Below are 21,832 nucleotides of genomic sequence, written 5' to 3'. Positions count from 1 at the left end.
TATGACTTTTTTGTAACATGTAAATAATTACTCTATGGAGAAAATTACTTTGACCTTTTAAAAAAAGACTTCACTTCTAAGTTAACTATACCTGTTAGTTCTGGTTCATTTTTACGTTTACTTATATTTAATAGTCATAAAATTGATATATAGCACTTATTTGTAATGAGTCTTACTGATTAACAGTGTAATGGTAGGTGCTCCGTAAATATTTGTTGTGGATTAACTTGGGCTTGCTAGGCTGTTATAGTTCTACCACTTGATATTCTACTAATCTATGAATGCTGTTTGAATACAGACTTTTAATTATAGCTAGCCATTTCATCTCAGAATTGAATATCTTAACTACCTGAACAATTGTATGTGATCGAAATAGCATATGATTCCTATTGAAAAATAATGTGAAATAAAATATGGCTACTTAATATCATTTTTATTTTAATAATGAGTATCTTATTTTTCTTAGGGAAGGCTAATTCATCAGGTTATAAGTAACTTTTTAATGGTTAGTTTTTATTCAGAGATCTCACACATTTAAAGAAATTTTCTATTACGAAGTTCTATTCATAGAAGATAAATAGATCCTGTTCACACAGAGAAAGTCTGTTCTTATAAAATGACATTCATAGAAATAGTAGTTGGAACCATTTTTACCTTTTTCTCACTCCTATTTAAAGATTACTGTATTGATAATCCTAAAAAGATTCTAAAATTGTATTATGCCTCCATTCATGTATATTGATTTTCAACCCCAAATACACATTAGAAGCACCCAGAGAGCTTTTTTTTTTTTAAAAAAAAAAAAAAGAAAACCCACCAATACCTAGACTTACTCTAGGCACTGTCCTGATGAGACATTGGGACCCATTGAACAATGGATAGGAAGGTTTTCATCACTGTTTCTTGTTAGTGTTTGCTGTTAATTCTAATGTGCAACCAGGATTGTAACCTTTATCTTGAAAGTCTTTTTTATATGTGTATTCTAGTGTCTACTAGGAAAGTTTTGTTTATAAATAATATGATAGTTGGTCTATTACCTTACAAGGTAACATCTCACTTTTATATTCCTGCTCTCAGATCTGACCTACTTTGATTGCTTAGCTTTTCACTCCCTAATCATTACAAATCTCAATATATACCTTTGAAATTGCAGATATCAAATACTAATGCAAAATTTTAAAGTTTAGCTAAATAGTTTAGCTGTTACTTCAGACACACTAAACCATATAACTAAGTTCTTAAAAAAGACCACACAAGCGGCATATGGAGGTTCCCAGGCTCGGGGTTGAATCAGAGCTGTAGCTGCTGGCCTACACCACAGCCACAGCAACGTCAGATCTGAGCCGCATCTGCGACCTACACCACAGCTCACAGCAACACCGGATCCTTGACCCACTGAGTGAGGTCAGAGATTGAACCTGCATCTTCATGGATGCTAGTCAGATTCGCTTCCTCTGAGCCATGACGGGAACTCCATAAAATCGTGAAATTCTGAATTGAAGATAAAATAGGACAGATCCCAGGTATTTTAAATGACATTTGTTTATGTATCATATATACATTCTGATATATATCATACATATGAAAGTGTGTGCCTGTGTGTGTGAGATTCTCAAAAGTGTAACAGGTTAAAAGTTAAACCATTTAATTCCCTCACATATATATATATATATATATATATATATATATATATATATACACACACAATCTGTGTATGTCCAGATTGCTTTTTTTTAACCTGTCTTTTATGTCTTAATTATGAGATCATATTATTTCTCATTATGTATTGGTTATCTATTTTGTTTTCTGACTTTGAAACTAAGCTTTCTTCATTTAAATATTGGTCTGTTATTCATTCACTGTTTAAACATTTTTGATCTAGTAAACCAAAATGCCTAGATTAGTATGGAAAGACAGCTAGCTGTAGCAATAAGCAAACTTTCTAGGTTACAGAAGCATTGGCTAATGTATTTATTTTCATTTTTTATTGTCCCTTACTCTTAGTGAAGCTATGGTCTACCAACTTAGACAACTCAGTGGCAAGCATTGAGGCGAAGGCTAATGTGTGCTGCGTTAAATTCAGCCCCTCTTCTAGATACCATTTGGCTTTCGGCTGTGCAGGTAAGAAGTGAAAGATTGTCTTCTTTTGATCTTGGTTGATTATCATGACTTGGATAGAAGAACATTTTAAAAGGCATAACTTTCTTTGTAGGTTTAAACTTTGTTTTCATTATTACATCCTAAATTAGAAGTATGTAGTATGCCATTATTACTCATTAATCACTGTGCCTTAATTTCAGTATTCTGTCACCCATGTTTAATATATAGAGATAGGTTTGTAGATTATTTTTTGTTATTCACCTAAGTTTTTGCATGCATGAATTAATGCTTATGTCATCACAAGCTTAAGAAGCTATATTGTATAGACAGAGGAAACCTATTCCTTCAATAGTTATTGAGTGCCTACTCTGCCCAAAGCATCCATCTAAGGAAAGTGAGTAAGATAGATAATATGTTAGCATGTATTCCATGATTAAAAACTTTAAGTACTCAAAAAAAAAAATCATAGCAAAGAATTTTTTGTTCAAGTATGGATGACCCAATATCTGGGTTTGCCCAGGGAAATCCTAGTTTATATTTGTTTTACCATAAATGCTCTTAGGGCCTTCTTTCATTCTCAAAAGTGTATGGGTTGGAGAATAAATTATATAGTCACTCTACTCTTAAATTTATTTGTATTCTATATCTGGTTTCCCACCTTGAGTGTTCACTAAAGCAGTAAACACCTGTAGTTTAGGTTTTGCACTGAGAGATCTCCTTGATTCTTTTTTTTTAATTGATGATCTCGGTTTTTTAAAAAGAGATAATCTAGCACCGTATCATGAACACATTACCTTTTAAAAATATAAATTTAAATCTTAATTTATCATTACATCTTTTCTTTATTCTAACAATATTAATTTCTCTTGGATACTAATGTAATTTCATAGTTAAATTCCAAGAGAGTATGGATGAACATGTATATGTGGATAGAATTCTCTTTTCATTAGCAGATAGAATTTTTCTTTAATGTGCTCCCCTTTTCTGGAACCTACTACTCCCTTATTTAAATCCCTGTTTTGTTACTGACTAGAAATGTGACTTTGGGTAAGTTGATTAACTTCTCTCCCCTGGTTCCTTATCTTTACAATAGAGATAATCTTTTGAGGCTCTTAAGAGGATTATGAGAAGAAAATGCTATGTATAGAGCTCTTAGAATATGATGCTCAATAATTGCTTAGTTATTTTCAATATTTTATTATGCATTTAATTAAAATAATTTTTTAATTTTAATGTTATAAACACACTCACTAACCATTGGCCATCACTTATGAATAGAAGTTATAATCAGTCTTTAATATGTACAAATGTTAGACATGAGCATCTTCAAAACTTCTTTCAGCAAAAGGGAAGTGTGCTTTCAAAATGCTTCAGCTATCTGGCAGGTGGTTTTGCCCCCACTGTTAAATTTTCATATATTTCTTAGTTAATTTTTGCATGTCCATGTAAGTGTTAAGATTTATATTTTTCTAATTCTAGGAAAATTATTTTAGGAGTCTCATCTAAATTACATTATGATTATTTGTTAATTTTGGAACCACTGATATTAAGATGTTTTGTCTTACTACGTAGTTACGTAGGGTATCTTTTTGTTTGGATTATTTTGACTTTCAGTGAAATTTTATAATTTAACTTCATTTAGGTTCCAGGCCTTTCTGGTTAATTTTTTTCTGTGTGTGTTATAGTTTTGTTACCATTTAAAATACTTTTTTTCCATTTCATTAAAAAGTGTTATTTGTTAAGAGTGGATAAAAGTGTTGCTATTTTGGAGTTCCCATCATGGCGTAGTGGAAATGAATCCGACTAGGAGCCATGAGGTTTCGGGTTAGATTCCTGGCCTCGCTCAGTGGGTTAAAGATCCAGCGTTCCCAGGAGCTGTGGTGTAGGTTGCAGATGCGGCTTGGATCTGGCGTTGCTGTGGCTCTGGCGTAGGCTAAAATTTCTTTTACTTTTGAAGTTCACTTTGATCTCTGATTGGCCATAATGTATATAGATGGAGTATATTTCTGTTCATTTTCTTGCTTTTTTGGAACATACTCTAGGATGGTTGTGTCATAAAATGTACTTAAAACTTTGACCCAGGGGAGTTCCTGTTACGGTGAAGCAGAAACAAATCCAACTAGTGTCCATGAGGATACAGATTTGATCCCAGGCCTTGGTCAGTAGGTCAGGATCCAGTGTTGCCATGAACTGTGGTGTGGGTTGCAGACACAGCTTGGATCCCGCTTCGCTGTGGCTGTGTTATAGGCTGGCAGCTGTAGCTGCAGTACGACCCCTAGCCTGAGAACTTCCATATGCTGCAGGTGTGGCCCTAAAAAGCAGAAAAACAGAAAAACAAAAAAACTTGGACTTATCGTTTGCAGTTATTTTATTCTTAATTTAGCGAAAGGTTATAAACTCTTTATAAGGCATTAAAGTTCAGTAGGATATTTCTACATCTATTCCAAACAAATTATTTCCATTGTATTATTTTAACATATTAACAGTAGTCACTGTTGATATTAATCAACTGTGGTGAAATTGAGTGTCTTGTTGTTTTTGTTTTTGTTTTTTTAAAGTATCCCTATAGGAAAAGTATTTATTGTACTGGAAATTGTTCTATGTTGGTGTTCTTCATGGTTGTACAAGTAGCATCATTTGATTAAAAAATTAAACAGATTCTCTCTAAATTGACAAGGCCGTAGAGGCATTTAACTAAGCAATCAAATTTAAGACCACCATGAAGCAAACATTATATGCCTCCTGATGTGCTGCATTTTGAAGGACCATCAGTTTTATAGTCATCTTGTCAAAAACATGTAAGAGGAACTTTATAATAGGAAAACATTCAGACAAATTCAAACTTGTGGAACACTTTGCAAAACAACTATATCCTAGATGCTTCAAAAATAACAGTATTAGGGAGTTCCCACTGTGGCTCAGCAGTAATGAACCAACTAGTATCCATGAGGATGCAGGTAAATAACAGTATTACAAAATCATTATATATAAAATAACAAAGAGAAACTAAATATACTATGTTACCCTTGAACAAAATTAAAAGTTTTTTCAAGGTTTTTTTTAAAACAGTTGGATCATTTGAATATAGAATGCAAGTTAAGTTTGTAGAAGGGAAGATAAAACAAATATTGTAAAATGCTTAGAGTTGGTGAGTCTAGGTTGAAAGTTACAGATGTATTATTCTTTCAACTTTTCTTCAGGCTTGAAGTTTCAAAGTAAAAAGAGGGAAAAGAAAAATAGAAATGAGGTCATGTGCTTAGTCTTCAAATTATGAAGAATTTTAAAATGATGATGACACTACAGAAAGATGTAGTACCACAAGTATCTAAGGCTGTGATACCCATAGGGGTAAGCAAGAGTCCAGTCAAAAATTTGAAAGAAAGATCTGGGCCACAGCTTTTTAAAAAAGCCCTGTATATTCTTGGCATAGTAATGCTTTGTACTTGTGCAGGCCAGTCTGCCTATCCAGTAAAAACTGGTTAGGCTTCTGGTTGCTTACCTCTGGCAGACCCAGAGGCTCTGTGTAAATAATGAGCAAGAAGTAAATAAAGGCTAAGATAGATGTATAAGTTGCCTGAGCTTCGAAAGCATGCCCTGACACACACGCACAGATTCCCTTGGCAAAGGGTAGAAGACATACTGACACAAACCATTTAAGGAACTCTCATGATTACTAAGTGATGCTGACTCAGTAGCAGCCTTTACTCGGGTTAAAAAAAACAACAAAAACAAAACTGATTAAGAGACTTCAGTGGTCCCACGCTGCAGCAATTATAGACTCTACAGAATTAGTTCTGGAAAAGTCACTAAACCAAGTAAATGACAGCACCATCCCCGACGAAAAGGCTAGCCACAGCAAACCTGGGAGAGGGAGGTGGGAACTGATTCTGGAGCTGTCTCTTTTTATTATCTGAAGTGTCTAGTTTTTAGCAAAAAATTATGAGATACATACGAAGAAGCAGGAAAAATTCAGTCAATAGAAACTGTCTGAGATGTTGGGCTTACTAGAGAATTTAAGTCAGTTATTACAAATGTGTTGCTGTGGCTCTGGCGTAGGCTGGCAGCTACAGCTCCGAGTCAACCCCTAGCCTGGGAACCTCCATATGCCGCGGGAGCGGCCCAAGAAATAGCAAAAAGCCAAAAAGCCAAAAAAAAAAAAAAAAAGGAGTTCCCGTCTTGGCACAGTGGTTAACGAATCCGACTAGGAACCATGAGGTTGCGGGTTCGGTCCCTGCCCTTGCTCAGTGGGTTAATGATCCGGCGTTGCCGTGAGCTGTGGTGTAGGTTGCAGACGCGGCTCGGGTCCCGCGTTGCTGTGGCTCTGGCGTAAGCTGGCAGCTACAGCTCCAATTCAACCCCTAGCCTGGGAACCTCCATATGCCGCGGGAGTGGCCCAAGAAATAGCAAAAAGACAAAAATAAATAAATGAATAAATATTCAGTGAATTAAACTTTAAGAAATAGAGGTAAAATATGACAAATATGTCTTATAAAATAGAGAATGTTTTTAAAATAGAAATAAAAAACAGGAATTCTGTAGTTGAAAAGTACAATAACTGATACGAAAAAAATCTCTAGAGGGGCTTATGAGAAAATTTGGGCTGGCAGAAGAGTGAGTGAACTTGGAGGTAGATCAATAGTGCTTATTCAGTCTAAGTAACAGAAAGAAAAAAGGAATGGAGAAAAATGAATGGAGCCTCAGAAACCTATGAGGCACCATTAAGCGTAGGAGAACACACAGTACAGATTCTCAGAAGATAAGGTGAGAAAGGGCCAGAAAAATATTTGAAGAAATAATGGCCCAGAAACCCCCAAATTGGATGAAAAACATCAATTTATATATCCAAGAAGCTCAATGAACTCAAAGTAGGATAAATTCAAAGTGGAAAATATGAGGAATTAGCAAAACAGTTTTGAAAAAACGTCACAAAAAGTTGGAGGACTCTTCTTCCCAATTTCCAAATTCCAGAGCTGTAGTTGTTAAGACATTGTTGTACGGGCAGAAAAGCAGTCATATGTACCTCCCTTTTTTTTCTTAAATCATCTTTACTATCGTTAATCTGAACTAGTTGTTCTTCTGGGGTTTTATCTTGTTACTTCATCTGAAACCTATTTCTCCGCTGTCTCTTTTTGTCTTATTTCCTGTGTTTGTGGTCTCTGTTCTGCAGGCTGAGGAATCTTAGTTCCTCTTGCTTCTGATGCCTTTCGACTGGTGGGTGGATCTGGGTCTTATCCATGGTAGGGCTGTGCCAGGTGGTGTATTTAGAGGTGCTCAGGATGGCCCCAGGCAGCCTATCTGCCCACTGGTGTGGCTGTGGTCCCACAGAACACTCTCTGAGGTCTCTGCCATCAGTGTCCCCACTCCCACAGTGAGCCCCAGCTGACCCCCTGCCTCTCCAGAAGACCCTCCAATACCTGAAGATGGTTCTGGCCTAAGTTCCTAAGGAGTCTCTGCTTTGCCCTGGGTCACAGTGCTTGTGAAACCTTGTGAAACCTCCACCTTCCAAGAGTGGAGTCTCTGTTTCCCTCCAGCCCTGTGGAGTTCCTTCACTCAAACTCTGCTTCCCTTCAAAGCCATATGCTCTGGGGTCTCCTCATCCCAATGCCAGACCTTCAGGCTGGGAAGCCTGACATGGGACTCATAGTTCTTACTTCCTGTGGGAGAACCTCTGCAATATAGTTTTTCCAGTTTGTGGGTTGCCGACCCAGCAGGTATGGGATTTGATTAGATTGTGCAGGTTCCCCTCTCCTACCATCTTGTTGTGGCTTCTTCTTTGTCTTTAGATGTAGAATATCTTTTTACGGTAGGTTGCAGTCTCTTGGTTGATGGTTATTCAACAGTTAGTTGTGATTTTAGTGTTTTTATGAGAGGAGATGAAGTCCTTCTCCATCTTGTCTCCTCAGGAGTAGGCATATGTGGGTCAATTGGTTAGAATTAAGAATCTAGAAGTAAATCTTTATAATACATTCATTTTCAACAAAGGTGCCAGAGTTGTTCATTGGGGAAAAAGTAGTCTCTTCTCAAATGATACTGGGACAACTGGGTTCATATCCATCCACATGCAAAAAGATCAACTAAGACCTTTACTTCACACTATACACAAAAACTAACTTAAAATTGATCACAGACTTAAGTGTAAGAACCAAAACAATAAAGCTTTTAGAAAAGAATAGAAAAATCCTTAAGACCTTGGATTAGTCAAAGATTTCTTATTTTTATGTGAAGAAAAAGAAGATGAATTAGACCTTATCAAAGTTTAGAAGTTCTGTGTTTCAAAATCACTATTAAGAAAATAAAAAATAGCACAAGGTTTGAAAATATTTACAAAACACATTTCAGATATGTATCTGAAATTTTCAAAGAACTCAGGTAAAGGAATTGGAACCATTATATATTGCTGGTGGGGTAAAATGGTGCAGTCAACAGTTTGTCAGTTTCTTAAAAAGTTAAACGCAAAATTATCACATGACACAGTAATTACATTTTCGAGGTATCAACCTGAGACCTAAATCAATGTCCACACAAAGGTTTGAACATGATTGTTCATAGCAGCATTATTCACGATAACTGAAAAAATGGAAAACAGTATCCCTAAACTAGACAAAATGTGGTATATCTACTTATTATATACTATTCAGCAGGAGAAAAGAATAAACTGCTGACCCATGTTAAAATTTGGACTACAAAAACATTATGTAAAGTGTAAGAAGCTATACATTATATAATTCCATTTATGTGAAAAGTCCAGAAAAGATGAATTTACAGAGGTAAAATACAGCCTAGGATGGTGGGTGGTAAGTGGGCATGAGAAATTTTATTGAGATGAGGAAAATGTTCTAAAACTAATTTATGGTGTTGGTTGCAACACTGGGTTAAGTTGCTAAAAATCACTGAACTGTATGCTTTAAGTTGATTTTTATTATATGTAAAGTGTATCTCAAGAAAATATATCTTATACTTAACCCAAAGTTGCAAAGGTTTTCTTCTAAGTTTTTTTTTTTTTCTTTTAATTTTATGGCTGCACCCATGGAAATTCTCAGGCCAGGGATTGAATATAAGCTGCAGTTGCAATCTACACCACAGCTGCAGCAATGCCAGGTGCTTTTAACCCACTGTGAGGAGCAAACCCACATCTCCACAGCGACCTGAGCCACTGTGGTCAGATTTTTAGCCCAATGCACCACAGCAGAAACACGAAGAAAATGTATTTTAGAAGGCAAATGTGAGAAATAAAATTATTAACATATTGTTTAATCAGAAGTCCAAAATGTTTTCTTTTATAAAGCCATCAAAATATAAGGATATATTTAAAAACTTTCAGTTTCTTTAAACCCTTAATACTCTTTCTAGAGCCAGGATCTCAAGAAATATCAGTGAAACTCCCTTTCAGACTGACATGAGCGTACGTGTATATACTTTTTTATACAACTGTATTGTCCTGGGTTCAAAACAGAAAACCTACTACATCTTCTTATCTTTGAAAATGAGTCATTGCCTTCAGTTGTCTGGCCATTATAGATTTGACATTGTCTCTGAAACATTTGATGAAAAATATCAAAACCATTTTTTCATATACTGCGTTTTTCCCTTTTTGTTTTCTTTTGTTTTGCTTTGTTGTAGATCACTGTGTTCACTACTATGATCTTCGTAACACTAAACAGCCAATCATGGTATTCAAAGGACACCGAAAAGCAGTCTCTTACGCAAAGTTTGTGAGCGGTGAGGAAATTGTGTCTGCGTGAGTATTACTCTTTTCAGAAGTTGAGCTTAACGTGTTTGTAACGTCACCCGCCATGGGTTTTGTAAAGAGTAACAACACTGTGGTGCATGCACTTCTTCTTAAATAGTAGGTTTTTGTAACTTGTGTAATGAGAGCATATGTATATTTGCGTCTGTATTGCTCACTTCTGTGTTATTTGTGAATAAAATCTTGATAATACTATTTTTAGTGTTGCCCCCTTAAACATTTGAACCTCAGATTAGATTTCAGCCTTTCCTTATAAAAAGAGAAACAATATAGTTGATGCAATAGAATGAGAAGTGTTTTATTTATTAAAGTCTACTAATAGGTTATTATACATTAATCTACATTGCAATAGGGTAGTAGTATTTTTGCTTTTAAGCAATATTTGGTTGACTTTTTTTTTTTTTTTTTTGTCTTTTTAGGGCCGCACCCAATGGCATATGGAGGTTCCCAGGCTAGGGGTCAAATCTGAGCTGTAGCCACTGGCCTATGCCACAGCCACAGCCACACCAGATCTGAGCCACATCTGTGAAATATACCACAGCTCACGTCAACACCAGATCCTTAACCCACTGAGCAAGGTGAGGGATTAAACCTGCATCCTCATGGATACTAGTCAGATTGGTTTCTGCTGAGCCACAATGGGAACTCCTTGGTTGACATTTTTTATTCCATTTCCATGTTACTTGATCTTCCTCTGATTTCATGGTGAGTTTTAAATATGTTCTGAAAAGAACTTTCTAAATATGACTGCTTACACCTGACAGATGTCCTTCGAGAAGCCTTCTGAACTAGGGAATCATAATATAAGCTTTTAGTTGTCTTTTATTTTGTTTGGCAGTAACAAGATAACAACCAGATAAATAAATCTCATTGCTCAAATACTGTGGACCAAGCTCTTCTACTAACAGACAGTCCCTTCTTTCTGTCATCCATTTCACTGTTCTCTTTTTTCTAGTAAATCTCCTTTTTTCTTCTCAAGCTTAATCTTACACTGTTTTCCTTTTTTCTTTTTTTCACGTGGTTTCTAATATCCCTTAGGAGATTATTAATGCCAGTGCCTAATAGTGGGGACCGCCCACCATGCGGGTTGCTCTCAATAAGAACTTGGTAATTTGAGTTGAGGTCATTTGAATTGAGTTACCAAAAAAGGGAGAAAAAAGAAAAGGCTGAGCTTTCTAAGGGGAATTAATATAGGCAATTAGTTCACAACTCTAAAGTAAGTAGTAACTAGTCAAAAAGTATCCCATCTTTAGAAATAATAATGGGTAGTAAATAACTAAAATATTATTCAGATTCAAATGTGAATGATAGATTATATGGCAAAAATATTTTTCTTAAATTTCAGACTTATAAATGTTGAATCAGTTAGTTTGATTTCAACTAGTTAATTATATACATTGGAAATCTCAGTTGAGCTTTTTAATGTGGATTTGTTGTTTATATATTCACTAGTCTTTTTTCCTTCTTAGTTTTTATAAATTACGATGATTTACCTCTTGGACGTAATTGATGTTTATAAGTATTTGAGACAAGTACATTTGGAAATACTGGAAAGTAATATTAAAGTATATACATATTGTTTCAACCTCTGAATTCTTGGACAATAAATACACACAAAGGGATTTTCAATGCAATATTATTAAGCAATGGACAATTTAAAACAGCATAAATGCCTAGGAATAGATGGTATGTTGAAAGTGAATAGAAGCAATAGAGAAGTACCTAGAGTTTGAAGTTTGGCTTCTGAAATAAGACAGTTTCAGTCTTGGCTCTACCATTTACTAGCTGTGATACCCTGAAATTATCCTTAGCCTTCAAATCTATTTCCTCACCTCTGAAGGGGAACTAATAATACTACTTATGTCGTGAATCTTTGAATAAAATAAATCTATGTAAAACATTAGCATGGTCTACCCTATTCTATGAATGTTAGAGTAAGAGAACAGATGATTTATTGTGTAATCATTAATAAAGATATAGAAACATGTTTCTTTTACATAAAAAATATAAATTATTGAATGAGGAAGACGTTCTTGACAAAATAATGTAGGTTGTATGATCCTACTTTTGTAACAGAAATTCAGCAGGAAACAAAAACATGGTGTTTTATTCAAATCCTGTCTTTGTATGATAGGATTAGCAGTGTTTTTTTATTCAGCTATTTTTAATTATTAGCTGCATTTGCATGTCATTTTAGTAAGATAAGCTAAATAGACCATTCAACCATTGATGGTATTCCACCCCAGCAGGACAACTAACTTATGAAAATTGTTTATATTTAACAATTGAAAAGTAAATCAAATAATCTAGAAAAACTGAAATTAAGTACAACTCCCAATAGAGCAGTCTTGTTTGATGAGGGTATGGTACTATTGATGGATAATGTTTATTATTTCCTGCTTGCCCAGGGACTATCGAAAGCATTAAAATGAATTAATTTAATTCTTGCAATATCTTATATCATTCATCTAATTCTGTAAGGTAGGAATCATTATATTTCACATTTAACCAATGAAAACAATTGAAGCCAGAGAGGCTGTATAAATTTCCTGAAGTAAAAAGTAAATTAATGGCGTATTGAGTGTTCCCAGACAGTCTGGCTCCAGAGTCTGCATTCTCAGCCACCAAACTGGATTGCCTCTAATTAGTAGTGATGCATTTCATTTCATGAAATCTTAAAGATGTTCTAACTTTTTGTGTTTATCTCAGTTCAACAGACAGCCAGCTAAAGCTGTGGAATGTAGGGAAACCATACTGTCTACGTTCCTTCAAAGGTCATATTAATGAAAAAAACTTTGTAGGCCTCGCTTCCAATGGAGATTATATAGCCTGTGGTAAGTGAAATTATCTTTTCCTGAAACTTTTTAGTAGATATCTGTCACTGTAATTGCATTCAGTGGAATAGACTACATACCAACTCAAGAAATGATATGTACATTCAGAAGGTAGCATGTTGACTTTTCCTTGGATTAGAAAAAGGATTAGTCCTCTCCTTTGCTGAGCTCAAGCCTTGACCACATGAAATAGCATAAGGTTTTAATTATGTTGTAGTTGTTCTCCATTAGTACAGTTTCTATACATGTTATTTAGAAGACAAAATTTTAATTTCTGCTGATATCTTAATTTTGGATGCAGTTGTCTTCTTAAGCTTGATGTTCATTTTCCCCACCACTGTGTTCTCTTCAATAACCAGTCTGTTTGAATAGTCTTGCTCTGTTATTCTAGGACTTTGATTGTTGATAATTTATACAAATTTAAATCAGAAATAGGAAAATCAAATTTGATACTATTCAAATGCTTCGATACATCTGATGCCTGGATATTTGTTACTACTTTCAAATGACCTGACCTTTATTTAGTAAAGTTGACTGTCTCCACACATATACAAGCCTAAACCCTATCAAAGCAAGGCTCTTACTTTAAAAAACTGCTCAAAAATATAGGTTTCTAGACTACTCATTTTTTATTGGGGAATGTAAAATAAAATTTGTAGAGTATTAAAATTTACCTTTTTAAGTGCTATAACTTTCTTTTCCTCTCTAGACAGAAATATTTTAAAATGTAATTTAAGATCACATTATAATAACAGAGTTCTGATTCTTCTCTAGACTCTGCTAAAATGATTTTTATATCAATATTATATCATTTGTCAGTGGTTATTTCTTTAGATTAGTAAAGGTTTTTTATTTTTTGTTTTTCTGTGACTCCTTTTCTCACATGATTCCCAAGAACTCTTCAACTTTGAATCTTTATATTTAACCATGAAAGAATATTAGTCTTTGAACTTAAACATTGAGTGATAGTTACCTTATGAATGTGATGTCCTAATTCTAAATTCTCCCATTCTAAAAAAATTGGTTTTTTATTTTATTTTTTCAGGAAGCGAGAACAACTCTCTTTACCTGTACTATAAAGGACTTTCTAAGACTTTGCTAACTTTTAAGTTTGATACGGTCAAAAGTGTCCTGGACAAAGACCGAAAAGAAGATGATACAAATGAATTTGTTAGTGCCGTGTGCTGGAGGGCACTACCAGATGGGGTAAGTTTTCATATCACTCTTTAACCTTGGTCTCTCATGTAATGCATTATGTTTATGTATACACAGGTGAGTTTTTTAAGTTTAAAATACAAATTGGTATGTGATATTCATTTTCTTTTTTGCTTAGCATTGTATCACCAAAGGAAACAGGCATTTTAGAAAGTAGTAGTTGAAATGTCACTAATGAAATAGTAATTGAAATGGCACATTATGCTGACAGGATGTCTCTCCTGTGTACCTGTAGCATTCTAGATGTACCTCTGTTATAGCATTACCACATTATCTGTCTGTCTCTACTGCTAGACTGGAAGTCTAGCAAAAAAACACTGTATCTCATTTTCCTTATTGATCACATGTAGTATAGGTTCAGTAAACATTCAGCTGAACCTGATGGAAAAAATTTGATGTAGGTAAAGGAGAGTGGGCTGTATGTATACCTAATTGAATTACTGTTTCAGGACAAAATTGTTCTCTACAAATATGTTTATACAAGAATATTTATTTATTTATCTTTTTAGGGCTGTACCCATGGCATAATGGAGGTTCCCAGGCTAGGGGTTGAGTCCCAGATGTACCCACTGGCCTATGCCACAGCCACAGTAATGCCAGATCCGAGCCACGTCTGTGACTTTCACCACAGCTCACAGCAAGGCCGGATCCTTAACCCACTGAGCAAGGCCAAGGGATCGAACCTGCATCCTCTTGGATGCTAGTCAGATTTGTTTCCCCTAAGCCATGATGAGAACTCCTATACAAGAATATTTAAACACATTTAATTTCTTAACAAAAAAGTTGTACTTCTAGGTTGCCAAAAATTTTTTTTTCCTCAAAAAGCTTGTCACTTCTTTATACATTTTAAAGCTTTCTCATAAGTTATATGAAGAAGTAATTATTTTATTGTCTTGATTTTATACACATGAGTCATTCATTAATGTCATCTCTTAAAAATTGCTTTTTAGGTGCTTACTCGGTTTTATTTTTAACACAAACAATTCTGTCTAATAATTACTTTAAGACATCTGAGTTTGTAGGTACACTTTAACTTTAATTAGATATATTCAAAGCATTTCACTTAAAGTTCTATTCCTCAGCTTCAGTTTTAGTAATGACAGAAACAGTGATTTGGACCAACCATCCAAGTAGAGCTAGAAAAGTTAGATCAAGTGTATGTATTTTAAAAACCAAAACCTGTTTTAAGTCATTGGAAAGTAAATAAGATAAAAAAGAATTGCCAGTCTAGGAATACGAGCCTGGCTTTTGAGTATTTTTTTTCCCCTGGGAGGATTTGTCACTTTGGGTAGAATGGCTAGGAGCACTTAGGATAGATTCATGGGGGCGTGGGAAATGCAGTCTAGTGCTTACCATTGTATGGATGGACTCACCTTGGTTTAGGTCCCCAAAGGGCCGCAGTCTAGGGAAAACCAGTAGAAGATAAGCTCTCGGTGATTTTGCACCTCAACTTCAGATCATGTCCATCCTGAGTAAAGTGAGGTGATCTTGGATTGCTATGTTGACAGGATGCAAAATGAATCCTGTCTGTAAGAAATTCTTCTAAAGAAGATGATCCTAGAATTTTATTTTTTCAAAATTGAAAATACAATAACTAGGGCATAATTAAAAAAATAAACCAGAGGAAAAGGCAAGACAACATTAATAAATTCAGCATAAGCATCAGAAAATAGAAACAAACTCACAGTAGCTCTGGATATTATCAGACATAGCCTGAAAATAACGGTACTGACAAGATGAAAGACAAGGTCAAAAATTTAAATTGGGAAATGAAAACTATTTTTAAAGTGAATATTCTAGAACTAAAAAATATGTATAGGAGTTCCCACTGTGGCACAGCGGAAACAAATCCCACGAGGAACTATGAGGTTGCAGATTCAATCCCTGGCCTCGCTCAGTGTGTCAGGGATCAGGCATTACCATGACCTGTGGTGTAGGTTGCAGACTGTGGCACAGGCTGGCAGCTGTAGCTCTGGACCCCTAGCCTGGGAACTTCCACATGCCATGGGTGCAGCCCTAAAAAGAGAGGAGAGAAATAATGCATCTGAGGCAGATATTTGAAAGAACTATTGTTGAGAAATTTACAAAATTAATGAAAGATATTAAGACAGAAATTCAATAAACATATCCCAGAGAGCAAGTGACTTGAAACCTACATTGTGAGTAAAGATTTAATATTAGACCCCAGACCCTGAACAGACCTAGCTGGCCTAAAAATCTGATTTTGGGTCTGCCTTCTCATGGCACTATTCTGTGGAAATAAACTGAGCTAAGACAATTGAGGAGCTATTTATCTCTTAAATTTACTGTGAAACCCTATCTGTCTTACTGCTTCTGGACAGAGATAACTGTGAGTTGACATATTGGCCTTATATCTATACAATGTGAACAATTTAAGACTGACAGGAAACCAAGGCACATCTCTGTGTCAAGGTAGACCACCTGTACCTTAACTGTCCTTGACAGTTGTGCTTCCTCTGTGTGGCTTGGGGAGAGATCCAAGACGCTATACATGTGAATAGTTGCTTGGACTCTTGATGGGTTTGAAGATGCTATGCATGCTGAATTTCCTATCTTACATCCTTCTGTAAAGCTAACTAAATGCTAGATTAACGCTAATTGTGTCTGATCCTGTGACTCCTGCTGATGGTGGAATAGCCATGCCTTGACACATCATAGTAAAACTGCTGGAAATGAAATACAAAGGGGAGTTCTTAAAAGAAGGCAAAGAAAAACTGTCTTCAGAGAATGGGCAATTAGAATGACAGCCAACTTCTCAGTGAAGCAATAGAAATCAGAAGATGGTGGAACCAGAACTTCAGTGTGTGAAGGAAAATACCTGCCATTGTAAAATGCCATATCCAGTGAGAATTTCTGAAGACAAAGGTAAAATAAAGATATTTTAGATGAATAAAAATGAAGAATTTTCTATTAGCAGACCTACACTAGACAAAATCTTAAAAGATATTCTTAAAGCAGAAGGAAAAAATATAGGAGATGAAGGTCAGAGATGCAGAAAGGAATGGGAAACAATAGAAATGGTAAATATGAAGTAAATCTGCATATTGACTGTATAAAGCAGTTATGTCTTATTGAATTTAATACCCACACAGAATTAAGTACTTGACAATAACAAGTGAGAAGAATAAATGTAATTAAAACATTCTCTGTTCCTTGCTTTGTTACGGCAGGAAGCAAAAGAACTAAGTAATATTAGACTAAAAGGATGCACATTGTAGTTCATAGGATAGCCTCCAAAGTAGGTTCTTAAAGTGTGCTACCTAGATCAACAGCAGCACCACCAGGGAACTTGCTTTAGTTCACAATACAATTAAAAGTTCTGTAACTCACTTTAGTACCATTCCAGATTTAATTCAGAGCTGACTTGTATTTAACTGTCACTTCAATTTGCCACAAAAAATAACTTTATTTCCTTGTTTTAGATGAGGCAGAAGGTATGAGATACTGTTTTGTTCATTTATTCAGCAGATATTTAGTATGTCTAGACACAATTCTAGATACTGGAGATAAGCTCTAAACAAAACTTTATAGAAAGAAAAATTATGGCCCTCTTAGGAGACTTGTAATTTTATGTGCTGGAGGAGATACACACACACAAAAAGTAAATATTAGAAGGTGACAAGTGCTTTGGAGAAAAACTAAGCAGGAAAATAGCATAGGAGGATGCTGGAGCAGGGAGTTGTAGTTTTTAATTGGTGGTGACAGAATGCTGACCTGAGAAGCAGAGTTAAAGACTGGAAGGAGATGAAAATGTAATCCATGTTTAAATGTAGAAGATTTCAGGTGGAGTAAGCAGTTCGGAGGTCTAGAAGTAAAAATGTGGCTAGTGTTCAAGCAACAGAAAGAAGGCCAATATTGCTGCACTACAGTGATCTAGGTGGGAGCAGTAGATGATTTCAGAACAGTGAAGAAGAGCTGTTTAAAGAGAGCATTGTGTAGCATTGTAAGATTTTGAGCAAAGTAGTGACATAATCTGTCTTAAAATTTTGAAAAATCATTTTGGCTGTTTTGTAGAGAATAGACATAAGGTGTCAGCACTGGAATCAGGAAGGCTGTTACATAATTATCCAGAGAAGATTAGATAGTGGTAAGCCAGTGAGAGGTAATCATGTTCATATTTTGAATTTGGAATGAATAGGATTGCAAGGAGATTACATGTGGAGAATAACAGAAAAATCTAGGATGACAGTAAGGTGGGTGTTTTTTTCCCCCAAGCATTTTTAAGCACAGAATTGCGTTAAGATGGAAGCGACTACTAGAGGAACTGCCTTACAGGAGAGGATCAGGGGAGAAGACAAGGAATTGACTTCTAGACTGGCTAAGTTTGAGAGTTACTAAAAATACTAAGTAGAGATGACAAGTTTGGAATTCATAGGAAAGTTGTAAACTGGTTAAGTTTGAGATGTTACTTGCCAATGGACATGCCAGTTGGAGTTCTTAGCAGATTGTGGGGCTAGATGTAAAAATTTTGTAGCTGTCAAAGATATTTAAGCAAGAAATGGGATGAGTTCTCTCCAGGGGAGTGTACTTCACAGTGCTCCAGTGTTCAGTGATTGTGAAGAATCAACAAAAAGACTGAGAAAGCATGGTTATCAATAGTTAGAAAGTTGGGGTAACCATTGTGGCTCAGTGGTAACAAACCCAGCTAGTATCCATGAAGATGTAGGGTTTGATCCCTGCCCTTGCTCAGTGGGTTAAGGATCTGGTATTGCCGTGACTTACAGTGTAGGTCGCAGATGCAGCTCGGCTCTGGCATTTCTGTGGTTGTAGTGTAGGCCTGCAGCTACAGCTCAGATTCAAACACTAGCCTGGGAACTATATGCCACGGGTGCAGCCCTAAAAAGACAAAAAAATTTTTGGAAAATTGGTGCCTGGGAAGCCAAGTGAAGACAGTCAAGGAGGAGGAATGGATGGCTTTGTCAGATGCTACTACTAATATAAGTAAGATGAACCAAAAAAAAAAGGAATGGTACGACATAAGTTTGGAGTGGTTTTAAGAAAGAAAGAGAAGGGAGAAGTTGGAGATGGAGAAGTACAAAGAACTGTTTTGGAGAATATGAAAATAATACCATGTTTAATCTCACCTATATTATTTAAGACATGAAATCAATGGCTGTCTCTAAAAAAGCCACACAATTCATTATCTCTCTCTGTTTGATTTCTGTACTACCTAATTTTGATCACAAGAAAGAGATCAATTTAAGGACATTTAACTTTGAAAGTTTTTTTGTATTTGGGCATATATTAGTGGTATATCAATCTACTGTATGAATTAACAGAAAACTTAAAACTATTCAGTTAATGATGACATGAAAATTGTACATGTCTTTTTGCTATCATTTATGGTAGTGATTTAGCCATATGGAGGGAATGAGAAATTAAGAAAGAGTGGTAGAGGGAGAGGCACAAATACCAACAGATATATTCTTTTTATCAGACACAACTTAGAATAGATTTACAAGGAGATCCTGCTGAATAGCATTGAGAACTATGTCTAGATACTCATGTTGCAACAGAAGAAAGGGTGGGGGAAAAACTGTAATTGTAATGTATACATGTAAGGATAACCTGACCCCCTTGCTGTACAGTGGGGAAAAAAAAAAAAAAAAGACAGTATCTAGATTTTATAAAAATGTAGGATATTTTCCTGCAGATTAAATTTTTGTCTGGCTTTGCTTTTTCTATATATAAAATTCTATATATAAAATATATATTTCTTTTTGGCTACTTCTGGCTGAAAAATGAACCAGTAATTTCAAGCTCCGTTTTGAATAATCAGCCAAGATTATATGTAATTTCTACTCTTTTTATTTCTGCCATTCTGCGTATAAACTGATAAGAATGCTGTATACTGCCTTTTTTAAAGATACTGGTCAAATTCATTGTAGCATTTACTGCATTTCTGCTTTTACTTTTACCTTTAACTGTACTGTGGAAGTTAAACAGCATGCTTCCCCCACCTTCACATTTTCCATGTGGTCTGTCTGTTTTTCCTTCAGGGCTTAACAATATTTGCTTTTAATTACTTCCATTTAAAGATAGAGACTATGTCTAATGTTGTTTCTTTTAATCTGAGGGGTAGTACTTTGTCCTTTCTCTTTTTCTTTCTTCCTAATATTTCCCCTGTGTCTAAAAGCACTTTTATTCAGTCACTTTAGGGTTGGCTAATAGTCTTCTGCCCTTTGTTCTTTTGCTTTTTCTTGCAAAGGTAGTGGCTCTAGCATTTCTACCATTAAAATGCCACAACCTCTTCTACACATTTAATTTTCAAAGGGAGTTTTAAGATAAGTTTTGTTTGAAGTCTAGTGAAAATACTTTTTTTTTAAAGAAGTTTTTTATTTTAAAATGTAGATCCTCTCTAGAATACTTATAAATGGTAATAGTTATTCTATACTAATGAAGAATGCAAAATTCTTCATTTTATATTTTTTACCTTTTTATTTTAATTCATTGGAAGTTATTTTAATTAAAGAAACTAGTAGATTAGAGTTATTTTTTTATTACTCAGTGAATTTTATTACATTTATAGTTGTACAATAATCATAACAACCAAATTTTATAGCATTTCCATCCCAAACACTCAGTGCATCTCCCCACCCACCAACCTGTCTCATTTGGAAACCATTAAGTTTTGCAAAGTCTGTGTGTCAGTATCCATTCTGCAAAGAAGTTCATTGTGTCCTTTTTTTAGGTTCCACATGTAAGTGATAGCATATGATGTTGGTGTCTCATCGTCTGACTGACTTCACTTACCATGATAATTTCTAGGTGCATTCATGTTGCTGCAAATGCCATTACTTCTTTCCTTTTAATGGCTGAGTAATATTCCATTGTGTATGTGTACCACATCTTCTTTATCCATTCCTCTGTCAGTGGACATTTAGATTACTTCCGTGTCTTGGCTATTGTATACAGTGTAGATTAGAGTTCTTGACATAAGGATGTTCATTATTGCCAAACTCTTAGGTTTTTTACTCCCAAGAGTAGCTCTTATTTGCATTACCTATTTCAGTATTAATTGATGATTTTTCAAAAAATATGAATTTTTAAGAAATAACTATTGAAATACCACATATCACTTTATTTTTATTTAGGTTCTGGAATTTAATTTCCACATTGGTTATTTTTAAAATGTAAATAAGCTTGATCATGTGTTTCACTTGCTGTAGTAAAAGAAAATTACTATCTATGTATTTGAAGCAGTTGAAAATTCCAAAACTGTATTTGAATGTATTAGTCCATGTAGGATTGAATATCCAAAGCGATTCCATTTGAATAATTATACAGTCTTTAAGTAAGTATGATTTGCTTTGTTTTTGTATATAGCAGTCAACTCCCTAGTTTTGAATGTAGAGAATGGTGGGCTATTAGACTACAGTTTCAGTTCAGTTTTTGACTCTAGTTACTTGAAAAGTACCCTGTAATTTATTTAACCTCTTGTCTCCAGATGTAGTAACTTTTGCTGTCTGATACTCAATGGATACAACCATTATCTGAATCATTAAAGTCTATAACCAACAGTTCATGTTCTAATTTTAATCTTTCTTTCTAAAATATTCTATTCACAATTTCTAGCAAGTATTAATATTGACTTATATAAAATTTATTTCTTCCTTCCACCTGCCTCCTAAAAGGCATCAGTGATATGATTTGGATAATTCATTAATAAATAATTATTCTTAATTTAATTTAGAGTTGATTCCAAGAAAGTTTTTTGCAGCTTTATATTAAGAAAGTCTGGAGCCATAGTGAATCTCCCTCGCAAGCACATTGGTGGAGAATGATGTGATCATCTCAAAACATTATCTCTTAGGTTTCTCCCCGACCGCAAATGGTTATAGTAGCTTATTACTAAAAGAAACAGTTAGAAATGAATACATGTATATTTTAGAGAATTTAGAAAAACAAAAACCAA

At 34.9% G+C, this 21,832-nt stretch overlaps 1 protein-coding gene across 6 annotated transcripts in view; it reads left to right on the top strand.

Annotated features, from left to right (window-relative positions):
* Window positions 1–21,832, top strand: part of RFWD2 (ring finger and WD repeat domain 2) — a 200,765-nt gene that overhangs the window by 134,518 nt on the left and 44,415 nt on the right. For all 6 annotated transcript variants that reach the window (XM_021063674.1, XM_021063678.1, XM_021063675.1 and 3 more), the window contains 4 exons: window positions 2,005–2,121; window positions 9,721–9,838; window positions 12,557–12,681; window positions 13,727–13,887. In XM_021063674.1, the coding sequence (XP_020919333.1) occupies window positions 2,005–2,121; window positions 9,721–9,838; window positions 12,557–12,681; window positions 13,727–13,887 (521 nt within the window). The remainder of the gene's footprint in view (window positions 1–2,004; window positions 2,122–9,720; window positions 9,839–12,556; window positions 12,682–13,726; window positions 13,888–21,832) is intronic.

Source organism: Sus scrofa, chromosome 9, assembly GCF_000003025.6.
Source record: "Sus scrofa isolate TJ Tabasco breed Duroc chromosome 9, Sscrofa11.1, whole genome shotgun sequence".
NCBI lineage: Eukaryota > Metazoa > Chordata > Mammalia > Artiodactyla > Suidae > Sus > Sus scrofa.
The sequence above is the reverse complement of the archived record's forward strand: the minus strand, read 5'-3'. Positions and strand labels throughout refer to the sequence as shown.